The 21374-nt window shown below is 38.8% G+C and overlaps 2 protein-coding genes across 3 annotated transcripts; one reads left to right on the forward strand and one right to left on the reverse strand.

Moving 5' to 3' along the window:
* Nucleotides 1-908: 908 nt before the first annotated feature.
* On the reverse strand, nt 909-8576 carry scamp4 (secretory carrier membrane protein 4). Of its 2 annotated transcripts, none has more exons than XM_067597398.1 (7): nt 8278-8576; nt 5929-5970; nt 5655-5783; nt 5382-5538; nt 4776-4877; nt 2830-2947; nt 909-2664 (listed from the first exon to the last, which is right to left on the reverse strand). In XM_067597398.1, the coding sequence occupies exons 2-7, from the start codon at nt 5933-5935 to the stop codon at nt 2476-2478; spliced, it is 702 nt and encodes a 233-aa protein (XP_067453499.1). In that variant the 5' UTR covers nt 5936-5970; nt 8278-8576; the 3' UTR covers nt 909-2475. The 2 variants fall into 2 exon arrangements, with proteins under 2 accessions (XP_067453499.1, XP_067453498.1); XM_067597397.1 differs by lacking the exon at nt 8278-8576 and adding an exon at nt 6498-6640.
* chaf1a (chromatin assembly factor 1, subunit A (p150)) lies at nt 7495-20323 on the forward strand. The gene is made up of 16 exons (XM_067597388.1): nt 7495-7814; nt 9193-9240; nt 9865-10529; nt 11218-11280; nt 11468-11712; nt 11861-11942; nt 12048-12116; nt 12249-12466; nt 13343-13511; nt 13735-13815; nt 14504-14605; nt 14749-14989; nt 15958-16114; nt 16468-16789; nt 16959-17043; nt 18165-20323. Exons 1-16 carry the CDS (start codon nt 7751-7753, stop codon nt 18260-18262), a joined length of 2709 nt encoding a protein of 902 aa, XP_067453489.1. The 5' UTR covers nt 7495-7750; the 3' UTR covers nt 18263-20323.
* Nucleotides 20324-21374: the final 1051 nt, after the last annotated feature.

Raw genomic sequence — 21374 nt, forward strand, 5'->3', positions numbered from 1 at the left:
CACACTCTGTCATTAACAACAGTGCTCCGAGCCGCCTCATGATTCATCTCAAACAAGTAGTTATGAAAGGGATGAAGTGGGTCTCTGCTTAATTATTCAGCGGTGCAGCATAAGAAAGTTGTCATAAACAGAATCAAGGTCATATATTGGTCTTATCAAGTAATAAATCAATAAAATATTTCCAAAGCAGTTGCATAGATTTTTCTGTTAAAAAATTGTGTTCTAGCAATGCTTTAATATAAAAATTTCACTTTCATGTTTAGTCACAAGGGAATTAAGACAAGCTGCACAGCAACTATTGTTTTCAGTTTATTTATTCTAAAATAAAAACCCAGTGGGCTTGTTTGGTAAGTTTCAGAAATCACTCTTAGGTTTTTTTAGCTGCCCTCTCTCCTCTTCATCAGCCCTACTTTTCCTCCCAAGATTTAATGAGGTTTCTTCTCTTTTAGATTCGGCTGCTTTTGAGTTATTCTATGATGCTCACAGGCTTCTTTTTTTGTATCTCACACTCAGTTTCTTCGAACATCTCTCACTTACATTTCTGAGTAAATCCATGTCACAGCAGCATCTCTTCGCCTGGGTGAAAGACTCTACACTTTCCTCTTCTTCTTTTTTTTAACATAACAAAACCAACAGGGTTGACCAGACTGAATGTAAGTCCAGCAGTTGACAGGAGTCCAAATATTGTTCTGTTGAGACCTGAAGCCAAAGGTTTCTAGTCTTAATTCTATCAATCCTTCAATTAATACAAAGACTAATAAAAAAATATATAACACACACAGCATTTATATGAAAAGACAGTGTGGGAAAAATTTAAGTAACAGACTTGTTGGTTGCCATTTTTCAGATTTTCACCAAATATCCAAACCATTAAAATATTTCTTATACATTCAACTAGGACAGACATGTGTGAATAAGAATATTTATTGAAATGTTGCAATATTTCAAGGTTACTTCAACATATCCATAATTTTGTCACTTATCAAATAACAGAGAAAAATCAAAATACTAATTTTGGCAGTTGGCCATGAAGGACACTTTTGTAACAAGGAAAGAAAAATTAATTCTTGTAGAACTATGAGTCAGGCACCTTCATAAAGGCTTTTTGACTAAATCATTGAGCCAAAAAAAAAATAGTTGAAATGTTGTGCAGTAAACTGCACAGAAGCCACAATCATTGGTTTTTAGTCAGTGTTTAGATGTCTGTTGGAATGACAGTGAAATGAGTTGGTACATGAAATATCAGACTGCACTTAAACAGTCTGACTACTGTATATTTACATGCAAATTTCCACTTAATTGCTGATCCGTCTGCAAATGTTTATATTTCAGTCAGTCAGTTGGGATGTGTGTCTGTTTATAGAGTTTAAATGAGGTCAGTTCATTTGAAATAAGTAAATTATATCCTATGTCAGGCTGCATGCAAGCACACTGCAGTCACTTCATACAAAAATTCAGTCTATCTGGGTGAAAGTGAAAGTGACTGGAACATTGCAACAACTGATAAGGTGCTTTCACGGCAGGGCACTGACCACTAAAAGCAAACAGTGTGGCTTTGGAAATATACAAATTGAGAAATACTGAGGCAGAGGACACAATATCTACTTTGGGTGCACCTTTTTTTTTTTCCAGTATCAAAATAATGGAAAGAAGCGAGTGTTATGGCACATCAGCGGACAGTGAGAAATCACAGAGGAGGATTATGCACCAACATCTTTTGAAATATTTCCACACATTGCTTCACTGAAGCACAAGTCAAGTTAAACACAAACATAGCATTAGTAAGGCGAAAGTCAAGCAAGACATTTTTCACATGCAAAAACTGCACGCAATAGTAAGGCGCATTTCAAGAAACTGCAGCCGAAGCAGGCGAGCATGACGATATAAAGCACAGCGAATCAAAAACAAACTGTCCTGCCAGAAAACGCATAAAACACAGATCAAAATCACGCAGTTTGCAGACTTTCCTTCATTGCAAAAGAAAAAAAAAACCCTGTTTGTCAGCATACTACAATTTCTAGCATGCAGATCTGGCAGTGCATAAAAGAAGAAGTCATAAAGGTCCATAAGGCACATGCCCTTCACGTACTGCTAACCTGAAGCTGTTCACACTTTTTTTGAGTTTCCAGTTGCATATTTGCAAGACAGTACATCTTCCTAAGCAAATTTCTTTTAAGCATAAAATTGTATTTCTGTCTCATTCACTTTAATACACTACATGTAAACAAAGTTTAAATGGAATGGCATATTTTAAAGATAAACCTCTACAACAAATGTAGGGCTTTAATGAGCTTTGCTAACAAAACTCTTCTGATAAATTATTTTATAACAATTCTGTCCTCTCACTCAAAAAAAACCCAAAACATCTATGCATTTTGCCGTAAGGGTGAATTGATATGATGTTTTCGAAACACTCTCTTGTGCACCACAGACATGGCCAGCTATCTGTCTCCATCTAGAGGCCACTCTCAGCTATCACCAGTGGCTGTTGTCGGGATAGCTTGGCACTGCTGCCGGGTACTGTGGCAAGCTTGGGCCTTGAGCAGTCTGAGCAACAGCGTTGAACCCAGCTTCCCTCACTGGTGCACTCTTCCACATCCCGCTGCTCCATTCTTCCTGAGCGCGCTCCAAACTCCCACCTCCGCCACGGTAGAGTCTGTGCACCTGCAGCATGCAAAGAAAGAGGACAAGAAGTGTTCATAATGTGTATTTGTGTCTGTTTTCAGGTGTCTGAGCAAGTTTATATGCATGTGGGGCAAAAACTAAATGCAAGAATATGTGTGTGTGTGTGTGTGTGTGTGCGCATTTGCAGCGTACGTGTTCACTCACCTTAATGAGTACCAGTGCCATTAAAGCAGTCACCAGAGTGAAGAGCAGACTTGTGATTAGCATCACTATAGCGGAGCCCACATTTGTGCTGAAAAACATCACTGTCGCAATCCAGCCGCTTTGTGTTGGTGAGAGTGAGATGGAGTAGTATGGGTTAGTGCATCATATAGTATGCAATTAGCATAGTGGATTTAATACAAATATCCAAAGTTACCTTTGTGCCATTAAGCAGTGAGGAAACAGATGCAGTGACAAACAGCATAATGACGATCAGTGTAATATTGATTTGTGACATCACAAGTGAACATTGTTATTATCACAAGCATAAGTTCAGTTATTGGACTTAAATATTACTCAGTTTTAGGAAGCCTGTGTTGAAAATTGCAGTAAAAATGACCTAAAGAGCAAACGGTCTCTCTGAGGACAAATGTAGCATTTTGACAAGTACATGAGAACGTACTCAAGGACATGATCTGTAACTCAACTTGAAATTACTTTGTTTCCGTCCCTGCACTCAACACTGAACGACAATGATAAAAGTGTTCCACTAAAAAGGCTGAGAAAATAAAAATTTCAAAGAAAAACAACCCTTGTACATAACAATTAAATGTAGATATTATTCCTGCACAAAATGTAAATACACTGACTCAACAGTTTGTAAGGTGAACCGAGCTACATCCATTGCAATAAAACGTTGTATTAAATGTAATTAAATCTTATCTTTATGACATTTATAATGTTGAGTTGTAGTCAGCACTCTGTCAGCTCAAAGACAGGCATTAGTTCAACTCTGTGGTGAATTGTGAGACTGCAGTTTATGGTAAATATCACTAAATCTACTGTCAATCTTATACTCAAAATACAATATCTTATAACATTTCTAGTGTATTTCAAAGTTCTGGTTTGAATCATTTTAAATGTACAGCACCAGTAAAAGTTTGGGCACAGCTTCCCATACCCTTGAATGAGAAAGTGTGTCCAAATTTTAGACTGGTAGTGACCATAGTTTAAATAATCTACATTTCAAATTATATACGATATTTTCATGCATTTCAACAATGAATCAATAAGCACATATAAAACCTACCAAGCCAATATACTGTAAAATTAAAATATTACTTAAACTGTGCTGAGAAAGTGAGTCTGTAAATCCAAGAATTAAAATGTGAATTAATGTTGTAAATGTGTCAGAATGAGTCCAAAGTTTGAAATATATAGTACTGTAAGGATATGATCTAAATCCTAAATATAGTGTAAGTCTAAATGATATTTTGTACTAATGAGCCATAAATTCAGTTTTAGTTATGAAATAAGATGAAAAATATGAATCAAATATGAATATGAAACAAATCAACCTGAGTTAAGTAACTACTTATATTAATTTAACTGGGCAAAGAAAAGTAAATATAATTAGACATCATTGCAGTTAAGCGCTTTAAAACCTCAAATCAAGTTAGTCAGAGTTTTAGTTTTTGGGGTTGATTATGTTGTTAAATATTGTACATTTAGCTTTTTTCTACTATTACCGTACCTTTATTCAAATGTTAAATAAAAAGTGTTAATGTTGTAGTTTAATCCTGTTTTCAATTAATCACCCACATAATAAAAATATTAGCTTTTATGTGCCCTAAAATGATGATAAAGGGTTTTCCAATGAAGTAAAGAACATTTTCTAAGAGCGTTATCTATTAAAGTTATTTAAAATGTAACTGCGGAATAAAGAATAGTTGCTTTGTATATATGTGAAAGATTTTAGAAACATGCTCTGAAATCATTTCAAAACAACTTTGTGAGAAACAATGTTGGCAAATGTTTCATGTGTCGAAAATGTGCTTAAAATCCAACGCAAGTGTCATGAGATAAGCCCTCATGACCCACTCCCTGATAAAAAAAAAACTGGCAGGCAACATGTGCAAAGTTTTGAGAGCTGGTTTGGTTCAACTCACCATGTTCCCCAGCCAGAGATTCCTATAGTCTGGATGAGGGCCAAAACACACTGGAGGAAGAAGATGAAGAAGAAGGCCATGAAGTTGAACGAGCTATCAGCCCTATGAACAAAAAAAAAAGAAAAAAAGAAAGATAGCGAGAGAGAGAATACAACAGGATGACACAAATAAGCTTAGAGTTGAAGTTGAAGAGTTGAAGCTCTATATTTATTTCAATGTTGCTTCCTCCCACTGGTGTAGTTGCATGATGTACTCAACTGAACATAACGTAGAAAGGCTAGAAATGCTGGGTTCAAGTGCAAATCGTGAAGCTAGAAGCTCCTTTGCAGCAATCGTTTTTGGACTCATACATCAACAGCTCAATGTCTTTTCCTTGTGTTAAGAGTATTCATATTCTCACTTTTTACCAGACTACTCCCACCACAGAAAATGCAAAAGTTTGAATCAAAAAAGTGATTAAATATTAGGTACATAAGTTAGAAAACAAGCCTAAGTTGGTTTAAAATGTTGGGTGGGGGATAAAACTTAAACAACATACATATCAATATTCTGAAAGTAATTTAAGAAATGATTCTGCTTTTTGAGATTTATCATATGTTGACTAACCTGAAAGCTTTGTAGAGTGGCCTGAACCAGCATGTGTAACTACAGGGGCTGAAGAGGATGAGCCAGAGCAGAGAGAAGCCAAAGTTGGAGGCATATCCACCTCCAGCCCACCAAGCAATACACGAGATAACATTCATACACAGCGTGCCTGAATACACTGAAGAGGAGAGAGGACAGTGGAGATGTGAGGAGAGAAAAGGAAAGGAAGTAATCTTTTTTTAAACTGACAAGAAAGGGGAGAACTTCTGCTTCCACTCAGAAAGTAACACTTACTCATCCAAAGCATATAGACTCTGCGCACCAGCTGCTGGTGCTGAGCAGGAATTTCTTCCTCAATATTGTGGTAAAAGCATGGTTTAATTCTCATGAACTTAGGCAGGGGAGGAAAGTTGTTCACTCTCTCTGAAACAGAAAGTTAAGTGTCACCACAACAGTACAGTCGTAGCAGTTCACATTTTACATTTAAATATTTGACAGCGTGCCTGAACACACTGCAGAGAGAGTGTAACTTCAGATAGATAGATAGACAAGGTTTTATGTGACATACCTGCCATTGTGAAGTCTGCACTCTTTCCTGGAAAATACAAATCTAGAGAAATGGAAATCAGCAGTTAGGCAGCAGTAAACACTCACATTGACACCATTCCGGTCAGGAACACCTTTTTCTTTCAAATCTTTTACTGTGCATTACATAATTATTCATAGCTTGTTTTTAAATGGCATATGGCTAGAACGAGAGTGTTAACAATTTACAAAGCTAATGCTTAACTTTCAACCAGTTGAAGTTGCGTTACTCGTGGCTTGTTTTGGCTGCACATTCTCAATTTCGATCAAACAAGTTACCTTATACAAAGATATTAAATTCATTATATTTCTTTTTAACTATACCACTTTTCGATGTCATCACATGTTAACGTTATGTGTGGTATTATACAGTAGGTAGCAGCTAAAGAGTGTTGTTAGAGAGCTGGGTCGTCCAGCAGAGATGAGCTGTAGTGTCTCTATCTACCGCTGTTGATTCATTTGACTAACTGGCTGTCAGTTGACGAGGAGCGAAAAGACTGTTTAAAGCAAACCGAGTCACCGTAAAACATCATAAAGACACAGAAACATTACCGGGAGACCGTTTATCTCTTCACGTTTCCGTCGACAACCACAGGGGTCCGGGAATCATTCAGGATGCGCTTTTTCGACCCCATCAAGCATACTGCGGCTGCGCTGCACCGTTGCACTCTGTAGTTCCAAACCGTTTGTATTCAACACGCTCGGGCGCCTGAAGAACTACAAGTCCCAGGATTCATGTGAGCGGTAAACGGGAAACGCGTGACTCCAACATGACACCGTTCTTACTTCGGATCCCGGGATCCCACCCATGAATATAAACATGCTCATTCTGTAAACAGTTTAGGACAGTCCCTTGTCATATTGGAGCACACAATTGCAACCCTTTTCTTTTTGTAAGAATTTATCTAGGATTTTTATTTTCAACATTCGACAACTTCATTTATCCACAAAAGCGTGGGTGGTGAGAGTTAGTAACAAAATATACTTTTGTCTCTCAAAATGTGTAAAGCAATATTTGAATTAACAATATATGAACGTCTTGGAAATGTCGTGTACTATGCCCAACTAATGATAACTGTAGTTGAGTGAAGAATCATGCACGAGGAACCGGCATCGTCAAACTTCACTCCGACTCTTTCCTTTTATTGCACTATCCCACAACATGGCAACCCTGACTCCAGAAAGTCAAACTCCGCGGCCAATCAGAAAGCCCAAAACATCAGCGAGAAGGCGTGCCCGTTGACGTACATCTGTCGTTGTTTGGTTTAGAGCACAGGGTGTTCCGGGTCGGGGTTGATAATATTGTTTATTAAAAAAAAGAGTATATTACGCAACTGTATGAAATGAGCTCAAGAAATATCGTCTTTCTGATTAAAAAATTCAATGTCACGTAACATTTGTAATTCAACGTCCGCTAAGGATATTTCAAAGCACTTTATGACAATGAAAGGCGGTGCAAACGTGCAACGCAGTTGTACAAAACAAGCGCCTCCACCATTGATAGTAGCTTGGCTCTGACCAATCAGCGCCGGTTATTGATGGACGTGACACACTCCCGCCAATTCCGACTGAGGAGCGCGAGGCAGGCAGCGGGGTAAACCAAGGGAGTATGTGGGAGATGCGGAAAGTTAATGCGCTATGGTTTATGTGAAATAAATTGGAAATACATGTCGTTTGAACAACAAGTCTAGATTCGATTCATAATCGCGGGCATTCTCGGGTGTTTACACGATCTGCCCCGTTGTTTTGAAGTCGGTTCACCGGAGAATATTGCTAACTAGCGGGGCCCCGGGTTAGTGGTTGGGATGCTGGCGGCGGAAAACCCATCCGTGGACGGACATTTGGCAGCATCGACTCCCCGCAGAAGAGGTAATGCTAATGCCACGTCTAGCAGGCTGGCACATAGTCCTACCAACTTACCAAAGTGTTTATTATTATTATTGTTATGTAGACGGAGTATGGTATACTTATAAAGCGAACATAAAACGACGTCAAACGGAGTGACAGTAAAGTTAAATCTGACGCTAACAACCCCGGTTTCCCCTGACCACAGACCGTTAACGTTCGCTGTTGTCATCGTTACGAGCCAAATGTTAACTGATATAACCGCTAACTTAATACAAAACTCTGCCGCTAACGTTTCAAACATGGCAGCTACCAGTTGTATACAGCTAACTTGGCTACTGCCTGGGTGCAGTTGCTAATGTAATCATATTAGTATCATGTGAAAACGTAGCTAAACGTCCCATGACAAACAATATCGTCATGTTAAAGTTGGGTCTCAACCTATTAGTAACGTTAGCAGTTATTTTCACATTCAGGAGACCCTTACCATTGCGTTAAAAATCTTAAACCTAGTGGCTTGCACTACAATTGATGTGCTAGCTCATAGCTCTCCGGGGTGCTTAGCAGAGCTGCTACTATGATTAGCGTCCGTGAATTGGTTAAACATTAGCATGAAAGCTGTTCTCATAGGTGAACCTCCAGAGCTGCTCAGTTGTCTTCGCTCTCTCACACATCCGAGCCTCTTGCGGCTGTAGTATGTGCATCATTTTCCCGTAGTTTATTAAGTTTTCAGTGTTGTGGTCGGGCAGGCAACCCTCGCCTGTCAGCCCAAAGGTGCGTGCCCACTGCGGACTCGGCCGGGCCTGCTGCACCGTCTGATATACCGGTTGGCGGGAGAGCAAACCAAACACAACCATTAACGTGACGTTCATTACAATATTGCAGCGGCAGCACACCAACGTTGGAAACTAATGTGTCATTAATGCAACACATGAAGATTGATACTGAGAACGTATTTGTCATTTGACAGAGTTTTACATTAATACTTATGCGTTTCGTATTTTAGGAAGGCCTACAGTTCAGGAGCTACACGGTCGTGTGGTTATTACAGTAGTAAACTAATGCTACGTTGCCACACTAGGGCGAAAGCCGAGTTTTTATTTCTTTAGATGTTTGTTGTTCACCTAGGTTTTATGATTTCCAACATAGTAAGTCAAATGAGTTATATACTGAAAGGTTGATTTGCAGTGGCTGTCACTTTAAGTCAGCACTGCCCTTTCATCTGCTACCAAAAGCTTCAACTGTTACCACAACAGGTGTCAGTTCCACAGTTGTCAAAACTGTCAATGATTGATTTTTCTGTGACCAATTTCTGAGCAAGTTCATTATTCCAAACTTGAATATTTTGAAGCACAGTTTTGCGTGAAGTACTACTTTCTGATGATGTTTCTGTTCTTTGCAGGTATGGCTTGTAAGTCAAACAACAATGCCAACAAGAAACTTGTACAAGGTAAATATAAACTTTTATTTTTATTTTTCAAGAATTTTTGACAAAATTGAAAGATTATCTATCTGTATCTAAGAGTCAGAAATTGTCAGATAACATTGATGATAATCTATTTTAGAGGGTTGATCATTTTAATACTGGCCATAACCATACCTTACATCTTCAGCAATCTTTAATGATTACTCCACCTTTACATATTCATTATGTTCGCTTAATTATTACCACTATTGTGTATTTTTAATCATATCCTCAATGTGTTTGGTGTTATATTGACATAGTAGTACATGCACACGTGTGGAACAGCCAACCCAACTAATACACATAAGAATTACACAAGTTCACATAAGCTGCCAGCAAGATGGTTATAGTTTCCCTCTATAGTTATGAGATCTGAGTGCATTAAACTTAAACTTTTGTTGTCACTGACATTACTTTACATAAACACATTAATGAACAATTATAAATGACTTCTATTTATTTAATTTGTTGTAACCTTAGTGAATTTTTGTTGCTGTTGAATAGCATTTTTATGAACAACTTTGCAATAGCCCTATCACCTGTTGCACATGGAGAGATGCAACACAATAGCCATTGATGGTGACTTAGTATTTTGTGTTCTGCATGCAGCTCGTCTCCCATTCAAGCGCCTGAACCCTGAACCTAAAGAGAACCAGCCGCCTAAACGCCCCTGTGAACATTCCTGTCCTGAACAAGGAGTCTCAGACAGGGAGAATAACGACGAGTCCTCTCCACCCCCTGTGTGCAACGGACCACCCTTGGTTAATGGTCGCGGGCCCCTTGATGGCTTCCTCAGCCGCAGGCGTCCTGCAGGCTCAGATGAGAACATGGTTATAGATCTTACTGACGAAAACACGTCATCTCCTGTAAAGTGCCTTGTTTTACCAGCTCCTGACTCTCCCTGCCGCCCAACAAAAGACAAGCATCAAAGCAAAGACAAAACCACCTCTCCTGGGAAATCCAGTAATGTCGATCACACTCCTAAAACACACACTTTAGACTGCATAGAAGTCAATAATGATGAAGGAGACGAGGACGAGGATGAGGACGAGGAAGAGGAAGAAAAGGAAAAAGATGGGAATGAGACAACATCTGTCTCTCAGCTTGACACAACGCAGGATTCTGACAGTGAGCCAGAGGAGCAGAATGAGTCAGGAAATGTTTCCAGTCTGGGAAACAGGTCCATGCTGTCAGCTTCATCAGTCAGCTCCATGTCTGAAAGCTCACCAGAGAAGTCCAACACTGATGACCCTACACCCACTACTACGCCTACAGTATGTGCAGCTCCCATTTTTTGCTTTTTGTTCAATCCTGTAATACAAAATGTCTATCACAATATTAATTCCTAAGAAATTATATGCTAATGTATCTCAAAAATCATACAAAAATGTATTTCAATGCACAGCATGGTAATGCACTGTATGATGAAATGATTTAAACAATAAGCTGTTTGTTGTTTCACACTCAGATTTCAGAGATTTTGATTAGCATTTGCTTCCTGTCAGTGATTTAATAGACTTTTGTGACATGTTAACCCTATAGTATATTTTACTTGATATTTTCCTGAGCATAAAATTCAATAAATAATTTAGTTTTTATTTTATCACATGAGAGTTGGACAATATTGAGGACAATCAAATATCTCTATTGATAGTGTCGCAGTGTTTTAAGGATGTCTAATGTTTTTAGATGTATTGTAGATATTTATGCACAATAACATCAGTATTAGACTAATCAAAATTCCACTCCTGAATATAATAATTTCAATTTTACAGCAATATTTTACCCAGTGAAAATCGCACGAGTGCAGAAATTAAGTAATTAAAAAAGTGATGTCAATAAATTGAAAAGACAAGGTTCATTTAAATATAAGGTAATGACTCTCTTTAGACTGGAAGACATTGTATCAAATCATTCGGTCAGTCATCAGAGTTGGGGTTTTTTTTGTTTTTTTCTGTATAGGAGCCAAAGAAAACCCCCAAGATACCAGCAGATCAGAAAAAGATGAAAAGACGCTCATTAAAGGTGAGACATTTGATGTATACACTACAAGCTGGGGTTGAAGTCTGTCTCAGACTCCCTTGCTGATTCATAAATCATTCATTGCATAGCTTTAAAACATAACCTGTTTTGTCATATTTCTTACACAATTGATCATTTATTAAAACCACCATTTAAAGGGAAAACTGATGATGAATTTTGGTTATTGTAGAGTTTACAAGAACAAGAGGAGAGGCTTCGGCTGCGACAGGAGAAGGAGCGACAGAAGGAAGAGGCTAAAGCTGCAAAAGAGAAAAAGAAAGAAGAGGCTCGCAAACTAAAGGAGGATCGAGAAAGGGAAAAACGTGAGAAAAAGGAAAAAGATGAACGAGAGAGACGAGAGAAAAAAGAGAAGGAGGAGAAGGAAAAGGCAGAGAGGTTAAAAGCAAAGGAGGAGCTACGGAAATCAAAGCTAGAGTGAGTCACGCAAGATTTCTATGATTCTAAAGTCTTGACGTATCGTACTGACATGTTTTGAGTCCCACAAGTCAGTGTTGGTTAAAATGTGATAATATTTATTTTGGTGAATTTATTTTCTTAATGTTGTGCTTTAAACTTGCCCCAGGGCTAAGCTTGAAGAGAAACGGAAGAAGGAAGAGGAGAAGCGAATGAAGGAAGAGGAGAAACGGTTGAAAGAAGAGAAAGATGTGAGTTTATGTTGAAAGGTGTTGGTGGGCGCTAGATACATGCTTCAGGTTTGCAGTGGATTATTATACCAGATAACCTGTTAACCAATGTCTGTCTGTTTATAGCGCTTCAAAGCTGAGAAAGGAGAAATCACAAGGTTTTTACAGAAACCTAAGATCCAACAGGCTCCAAAGGTTGGTTGATCTCTCACTTTCTAACAGAAATCATTTTGATTTAGGCAGGTGTCAAAGATCAATTACACAATGAAGTATTGAGTTAACAGTTTTATCATAACTGCAACTTCTTTGCTTTCGTTGCTGTTTCAGACACTTGCAGCTGCATGTGGGAAGTTTGCTCCATTCGAGATAAAAGAAAACATGGCTCTGGCACCACTGTGCCGGGTTCAGTGTGAGGACTCTGTTCTAGAGGAACTAGACCAGTACCTGCGGAACCCTGGTGATAACCTGAGTGGACTAAAGGAATGGATCGGACGAAAACCCCGTTGGTCAGGCCCCACTCAACCCAGACAGACAGACTTGCTCAGGTGAGACTAGTAATAGTGTTTTTCCTAGTTTGCCTACTCTGCCTCCAGCATGGTTGCCCATGTCAAGGGACCTGCATCGATGACAGACCTAATAAGGGTCAGACCTTTGAAAATCCTCTGTAAGAACAATTGGGAACAGCAATTTAAATGTTGTTCTCTAATGCATTTCATTGCCTGCCACATTATATTAACCTGTTGGGACTTAATTTTGGGTAATAACATTACCTCTCTTTAAATAAAATCTCAGTTGAATCTGTCTCTTGATGATTAAATACTGACCCCCGTAGGCATGAAGGCTGACTCTGAAAAGTTTGCATCTTGCTCCTTTATGAAGAAGACAGCTGTAGCCAGTTTGAATTCACTGCTGTAAACAATGGATTTCAATGGCAACCAAGCCAAAATAATATCTAAACATCCGTAGAAACTTCTTAAACCCCTCCTGCATTATAATCCATCTCTTCACTGTTTTCATCTGTGTGTTCCAAACACTCAAACACTACTCCGACATTGCTTCCTCATAGCTTCAAAGCTCTGCTAGAAGTGTATTTAGGGATTCATTGAAGGACTGCATGGTATTGAAAAAGTTTTTCTAATATTTTGCCCCCTTCATTTATGTGAATTGGATGGACAAAAATTAGAAACACCTTTTCAATATAACACAGTCTAGTACAACAACAACACAGGATACAAAGTATAATTATCACCTTTCTGACCGTCATAAGTGTCATAAAAGTAGAATTCACAGCATGGCAGAGCTGTTGTATTATATTGCATTAGATTGTACAGGTCTACCTAATAAAGTGACCAGTGAGTCTGTTTCACTTTTACGTTTTCAAACAAATATTATCAGCTGCTTTTTTGTGCTTTTTTTCTCAGGGAGTCTATAGCAGTGGACAGGCCCAAACCAGATGGCGTGCCAGACCGTAAACGATACGGATCCATGAAGCTGTTGCAATTTCATGAGAACTACCGTCCAGCGTACTGGGGCACCTGGAGTAAGAAGAGTTCACACATCTCACCGCGCTGCCCCCTCAGACAAGACAAGGTAAACTGATTTTATTTTATCAGTTTGTTCAGTTTGTCACCTCAGAAATACGACGTCCCAATAGTAATAAGCATGGCATGCTTTTTTTTAAATGGATATTGAAATTGATAATACTGGCATATCTCTTTCGATAATCTTCTAGCTTTGATATTTATTTGCATTTTATCCCAGACAGTTTTATTTGAGTAACTGTGACACTAACAGCTGTGCTCTGTCACCACAGGATGTGTTGGACTACGAGGTGGACAGTGATGAGGAATGGGAGGAAGAGGAACCAGGAGAGTCCCTCTCACATAGTGAAGGGGTGAGTTTCACTGGAGGGTGAAAATATTTTATATTTAATATTCCTTTATTTGTTCTCTTTTTAATGAAGTATCTACACCAGTTCCCAGTACAATAGCTTAATGTACCTGCAAAAGTACGAGTATGTTCCTACAAACTGAGTTTAATTAGCATTATTGCTAACCAAAGCATACATTTTTAGATGGATTTCCCAAGTCTCGGGCAGCCACTGGTTTCCATTTCTTTCAAGACACCATAACAATCAACTTGTAGAGCCTTGAAACTGGCAGAGCAGTCGCAAGTGTATGAGGTTATGTTGTCATGAAATCCAACTCAGTAAACATGGATATTTTGTTAAGTACAGTGAGAATTTTGTTGGTCCTTGCATTAAAGTTTGTTGTTTGGCTGCTGACTCCAAAATCTCTAAATTTCAAACAACACCTTCTCTGCTCACATCTACATGCAGCAATTAATGTAACTTGAAAAAAATGAATTACAATCAGAATAATCAAAACATATAAAATATTGTTAGTGTCTTTTTGTGAATGTATTGAGAGCGTGACAGTAAATCAGCTTTAGTTTCTTGAACTGTAGAAAGCAACAACGTACACGGTTATGTTAATCTTGCGTCTTCAAAGCAGGAATGTAGTATGAACAAGGAGACAATAATTTTACTTTTTAAAAGACTTTGAACTGTTTATCATTTTCAGGAGGATGAGGAGGAAGGAGGTGAAGATGACAATGACGATGACGACGGCTTCTTTGTTCCTCATGGCTACCTTTCGGATGATGAAGGGGCACTGGAAGAATGGGTATGAAAGGAGCTGCAATACAAACGTTGATTTATCTCCTGCTAGACAATAGTTGTTTGGATTTTCTCTTCTTGTTTCAAAATACTCGGACAATGTTTCTGCTTCCTGTTTGCACCACTGTTAACGCACATGTAACCTTCCAGGATGGTGGCGATGCGGAGAAGCAGAAAATGCAACAGAAGCTGAAAGCAAGGGAGTGGGATGAGCTGATGTCCACCAAGAAGAAGATGAAGGTGCTGGAGCCAGTGGTGAGGGGCTGCGTCTGGGAGGGAGAAGGACCTGGCTCTGAGCTCTTCCAGCCCTACGCTGTGTGTCTGGTGGAGCCTTTACCGAAGCCAGACACCACCCCCAGCCCAAAGGAGCTGTCACAAAGAGAAGAACAATGTAAGCGTGTGTGTGTGTGTGTCACGTGATTCACTTGTATAAATGGATGAAAGCTGGTGAACAGCCGCCCTTTGGTGATGATCTATCTGGGTCCTTGCAAACGAAGCGGGCTTCTCAGCCATTGGGCTGCGGGTGACTGACTTTGTCTGCAGTTTTCTGTTTTTTCTGGCTCTGTTGGCTTGAGTTGCCCTTATCAGCAGACAAAACCTTACAGTGCCAGTTGCAACTTTTTATCTGACATATTCTCTTTGTATTTTGACCACGTGGCAAGTTTGTTGAATCAAATTGTCAGTGGCTTGAAATGGTTGGCTAGTTTGTTTTTGTGTTATTTGTTATTGTGCATCCCTGTTCAGCCTGATGGTGCTAGCAATTGAAAGTGTTTTGTCAACATATTATGTATATTGTGTGCTAAAATTCAGTGAGGTCATGCATTTACTACCTTATTTTGGAAGCGTAAAGGTGGTGCTACACCAAAGTATGATGACCTGGTTCTATTCCCTTTATTAAGTGGAGGGAAACTCAGAAAAACTAAACTGATTAATTGTTTTGGTGGCTTTGTCATCAGCTGCTAGAAATGTCAATAGTAACTGTTAATTTCTTGTGTTTGTGTGTTTTTCCTTTTTTTCTAGGTATACTGTTAGTTATTGTTACTGTTATCATTAATGCTTGCTACCATATTAATGTTATTTTAATTGGCCCACCTTTCTATAGGTATGTCTACTTTAAGGTGTTCGATTTGATAGTAACAGGAAATTGGAAGGAAACTTTGGGGAGGGAAGTTCACTAGTATACAAAATAAAAACTTTTTTTATAGTGGAATTAGATGAACTCTTAATAAATACATTTTTATTCCCTGTAAGGTATTCATTTAAGTTTCAAGTTACCATTTTAAAAGGCCTTTTTTTGGCTTATTTATGAGTTAATGACACGTCACTTTAACAACTCTTTAATGCTCTTTTCGTTCACAGTACTCGCTCAGCTGCTGCCTCTGCTGCACGGCAATCTCAACAGCAGCAAAGTGATCATCACTGAGTTTCAGGAGTTTTGTCGTCAGCAGACCTCCTCCTCTTCATCACCTCCTGAACTGTCCAGCCCTCAGAGCCCCGCAGACAACATTCCCACCAGGTAAAACTTATTTGGTGATAACAGTTTATTTGTAAATATGTGACATAGTGCTTCACAAATAACTACTATAGTAATTATATTTACCAACTACATCACTATATTCAAATGATTGATCTGAGAGTTTCTGACTGAGTTTTATATTGTAAATAATTTGGTGTGGACACGATGAGCTCGACCTGGGTTGAATCAGTTAAAGTCCATATATGGACCCTGCTAGTCACATGTTAAATAACGTCAAAACATCTGTTTGGCCACTCGGATACATTGTACAGATGTACAGCCACTGCACATCTTATTCTTATGAATCTTTTGACTTCAATTTAAATGACTTTTTTACTCCCCCCTTTCATCAGAATACAGCTGAAGCGCCTCATCAAGAAAAACGCTGTTTATGAGAAGCGTTCGACTTACAGACGCTGCTGCTGGTACGTGCATACAGACACTCTGTCCCGTTTTGGCCTGGAGGCTCTTCCAGTGCCCTGCCAGTGGACCTACCTCACCACAGGAGCTCGAGAAGAGTCCCGTGAAGAACCCCAGGCAGCCACAGGCTCTCAGGGAAACTCTCCTACTACACCTCAGACCTCCTCCACCACATCTTCATCCTCCAACAAAAGGAAGAGCACAGGCAGCATGTCAATCACCAAGTTCATGAAGAGATGTACTGACCCTGAGCAGGTAGAAAAACAGATTTTCACTCACTTCAGTGTGACATTTTAGTTAATTTTGTATTAAAGTTAGCATCCCTTTTTGGTCCAGATTATCATCTCATGAAAAATCTGCTTTTCACAAGTAAAGTGTAGCTTATTACTGTCTCAAATGGTCCTAACATCTCTGCCTTTGCCAGACGGAAGCAATGGAGGCAGACGGTTTTCAAGCTGACACTGAGGATGACGATGAGGAAGATTGTATCATCATCTCTGCACCGAATGGTGAGTTATGAAGGAGGAATAAGAAGCTGTCAGTTTTTAATCATAACTCCCAGATTCAGACCACTTAAAGTTTTGTATCATATATGTATGTGAAAAAGATTTCAGAAATTACTGGTACTTAGACCAGTTCTGTGATGGAGTCGGATATTATGGCCCTAATAGGTTGCAGAAGAGCCAACGCAAACACCTCTCAAATATCAATGCGTAGTACAGCCCTCAAGCAAGCTGATGGTTGATCTTGAAACAGAGAAGGAAAATAACCCAGAAATGTTGTACAAAACAAACAGGAACATGTCCAAAGGACCCCTGCATCTTCACCTAAAGGCATTTTCTGACTAGCAGTTCTAGCTTTGCTGTTCTGGTCTCAGAGGCACTGGCTTTTGTTTTTTCTTTAATTAAATTCAGTAACCACAATGAAATACAGACCGAGTAATGTGTTTCAGTTTCAGTTTAGTTTTCCTCTTATGCTCGCACCTCTCTCTCTCCTTCACTTTCTCTCACTATTTTCTCACTTATGTTCTAATGAGGTAGTGATGCTTTTAGTTTCATCTCCTTTTTTTATTAAGTATCCACAATGAAACACAGACCAAGTTGAGTTCTTCTGGTTTCAGTTCAGTTTCACCTTTATGCTCACCCCTCTCTCAGCTTCAATTATTTTTTTAATTAGGTTGTGAATCTTTTGATTGTATTTTGGGAGGGTAAATGGAGGGAGCTCATGCCTGAACCAAAACATGCTGATTTATGCACAGAGACGTGAACCCACAAACTGACTACATCTAGCAATGGGAGACCCTCTGTCTTACTACCTTTCCAGAGTACACACTGATGAATTGTGAAAGAGGCAATTTCATTAGGTGTGCTGTAGATTCTGAGGAGTCATCCACAAATGAGAGTCTGACTTAAGTGCAGCCCAGAGAAACATGTTCAGCCTTTAAATGAGAAAGATAAAAACCACTCATGTCTTTGCATGAAGGACCTAGCTGCAGCTTTAGCTCAGTATAAAGACTGGAAGTGAGAGGAAACGACTAGCCTTACTCTGTACAAAGTTTAAAAAATATCAAGTTTGCTGAATTATTATTTTCATAATTTAAATGAAACCTTCTGCAACATTTACTCTGTAGGCTCAACCAGTGAGGGAGATGGCCTGATGGAAGTCACCCCCTCTGACGAAGCTGCTCTCCCAGTGGCCAGCGCCGCTCCTACACTTGCCACTGCCTGAGGACAGGACAGGCCCTCACCCTGTCTCTGGTCATCTAGGGAACCCTGCACCTGCCTCTACCCCAACGCCCATCTTTCCTTCATTAAATTCCTCCCTCCAGGGTCTAAACTCTACTGTGTCCAAGACAGAATCAAGCAAGATGAAGCACAGCACTCTGATACAGGCAATTCACAGCAGGTCACGCTGGTGTCTGCTCAGTATTATGAGTTCCCTGTCACCTAATTGTGAGTGTCAGGTCCCATCTTGCCTGTAAAATGTAGTCGTGCGTAAAATCAGAGTGCCTGATTTGAGTATTAAGGGCAGATTTGACCAAATGATCATTAACTATGTGTCTGATTTTTGCATCGACGTTTCAGTCAGGCATGTGTGTTGTGGGCATCTGCTTTTGCTACAGCAGATTGGGTTGAACAGAAGAAGAAAGAGCAGAACAGAAATGTCCGATTGTCATGACAAGAAGCATCCAAGACATCAAGAACAGCATTATTTACGGTTTTGGAAATGTTGACTTCATTATGTTATTGGATTTCTAAGTATCTGGTCATGTTTCTAAATGTATATAGTTTACCAGAAGTTAGGGTTGGGAAATAAGAGGCTACAAGTCCCTCTGTACATTTCCCTTTGTGCATTTATTCTGCAATTTCTAATTCTGACAACTCAATGGAGTAGTTGCTAGATCTGTACCTGTACAGTTAGGTCCGGTGTCATGTTTTATAAATATGTATTTTCTGTTTGTTTTGTTGTTTTTTTTTTTTTTTTCAAGAATACTTGAACAGGATAAATTCATTAAACATGAATAAAAGTACTGCACTTTTATATACCATTCATTCCACACCCTCCATCTGGGATCCCTTGGTAGCGTGAAACTAACATATCACGGTTTTAACAGTTGCTTATATTTCCTATCAATAACTGAACTGTTTTGTTTAAGAGGAGATGCTGTTGTCCTTGAGGCTGCTCAACAGTGCTTGTTGTACATTAAGATTTTTTCCATCATTTTATTCCATTTTATTGTTTCACCTCTTTGAATAACAGCAGATGTAATTGGGCTTCTTTTTTTTTTTTTTAATTTTATTTTTTTACATCAACTAACGAAAGACTGTTAAACGATAACAAGGTCTAAATCTGCTCTGCACATCTGGGCACTGCAATTTTGGTGATGCTTTATTTGACAGGAAATTTCTGGATTATTTCCTGAGAATCTCTTATGTAATGGAATACTAATTATAGGGAAATAGGTTTTCCTTTAAGACCTGCTCAAGTAAATATTCATTTACTATTGAAAACCTTATATGTTGAAATGACTAAGTACTCAATAGCTTATGCTGGCAATTAGTTGAATGTGATTATTTGGAAGTGTACCAATTTAACACCATTTACCCTATAATTAATACCAAATTACATAGTTCCTCCCACAAAACTAGAAAATTATCTGGAAATTTTGGATCTGAAAAATAAAGCATTTTTCCACATACTTTGCAAAACTGCTCAAACTTGGAGGACTTACATGGGGATCATGACTGATCAGCTTTTTTTTTGGCCACTCTGGTACGTTCAGTTCCCCTACAGACTGCACCAGGATTTGTGTATTTTGTTGCAGTTATTGCATCCTCTGCTGCTCAGAGTCAGACCCACAGCATGAAGCTGCACCACCAGACTTCATGTTTCTGCTGATGTGGACAGTTACACCGTACATAATATTTAATGTCAGAAAAAAACTTATTTCAGGTCTCATTTGATCATAGGAAGAGGGTCATCTGTGAAGAATTTAGATCAATTTGTAGAGATTTGTTTTCATGTTGTCACTCTTTGTTGAATCACTGGTAAACAAAAGCTAAGTTACATCTTCTGTTGATCCAGGACACATGAACACATTTCATAGGCACTGCATTATTACCACTCCGGTCCATTAATTTGTATTTTATTAGCATTTGAAGTAGTGAAAAGCTGTCCACTACTTAAAACACTGCTGTTCACATTTAAGGTGTCAGACATGCACTGAGCCCTCAGTTGTGTAATTAGCAGGTGCTAAGTTTGTCTTCAATAAAGCATTATTTAAATATGTCTATATGTCCAACACTAGAATTCAAAACATTTTAGTCCAAGGAAATTAATGATTGTAATCTTCTACACAGTGTGTCTGTAGTTAAGTAGCTTCATTTTAGGCACATTTTGAAGTTAAAACACTGACTTGCCTCATAGTTATGTTTATTAAACAAAAGTAAAGATGCAATGCAAGCCATCTTTACTACAGGCAGGTTAAAAAGCAACAGAACATGACATTTGGACAGATTACAGCTGCTCACTAATCATTTTTAAAAGGTTACAACACATTTAAACCCTTCCGTAGATACTGTGGGCAACTGGACAGCAGAGGAAATGTCGCTAATAGCTGACAGCCTGGCAAGCTGGGATTGTGCATTAAATTCTGCATTAAATTCTGCATGAAACGGATAGTTGACAACTTGTTAGCCCCCAGTTGTGTGTTGTGTTTTTGGACAACTATTACTGTCACACAACCCAGTGACTTTAAACATCTACTTCTGTTATTAGTTGTTTTTGTACTGAACTCACTTGGGATGTTTAAGAAAGAGCAGTGAGAGGTAGTTTGTTGTCATCTTAACCAACAACAAGCAGGAGAAACAAATACTATTAATTAAAATAATTATCATTCACTCTTAACTATAGAAATAAAATGCACAATTTGTCCCCTCTTTACTGATTTAACTGGTATAGATTAATGTGCAGCAAAACCACTAACTAAATAAATGTACTAACCTTCATGTTTCAGTGGAAGGGGTGAAGCTAAGAAAGATTTTTGGTCTTTCAAATTGACTCGTTGGGTTCAGTGGGCTGGTACGTTGCATGAATTGCATTCTCATATATTCCCACCATGTTTGAAATATAGACCCTTTTTGTCTTACGGAAATGTGTTTGATACAAACAAATACATTAATTAAAACCACCATTATTAATACAACAGGAGTCCATGCTGCTAGTTTTAACAACATAATTGTAAATCATGACTGCCTGCATGCTACAGCAAGTTGACAACATGAAGCTTCTGCAGTGAGCCTCGAAAATTAAATTATTCTTCACTTAAGCAGTGTGGACA

The sequence above is a fragment of the Thunnus thynnus genome, chromosome 8 (genome assembly GCF_963924715.1).
Source record: "Thunnus thynnus chromosome 8, fThuThy2.1, whole genome shotgun sequence".
NCBI classification, from domain to species: Eukaryota; Metazoa; Chordata; class Actinopteri; order Scombriformes; family Scombridae; genus Thunnus; species Thunnus thynnus.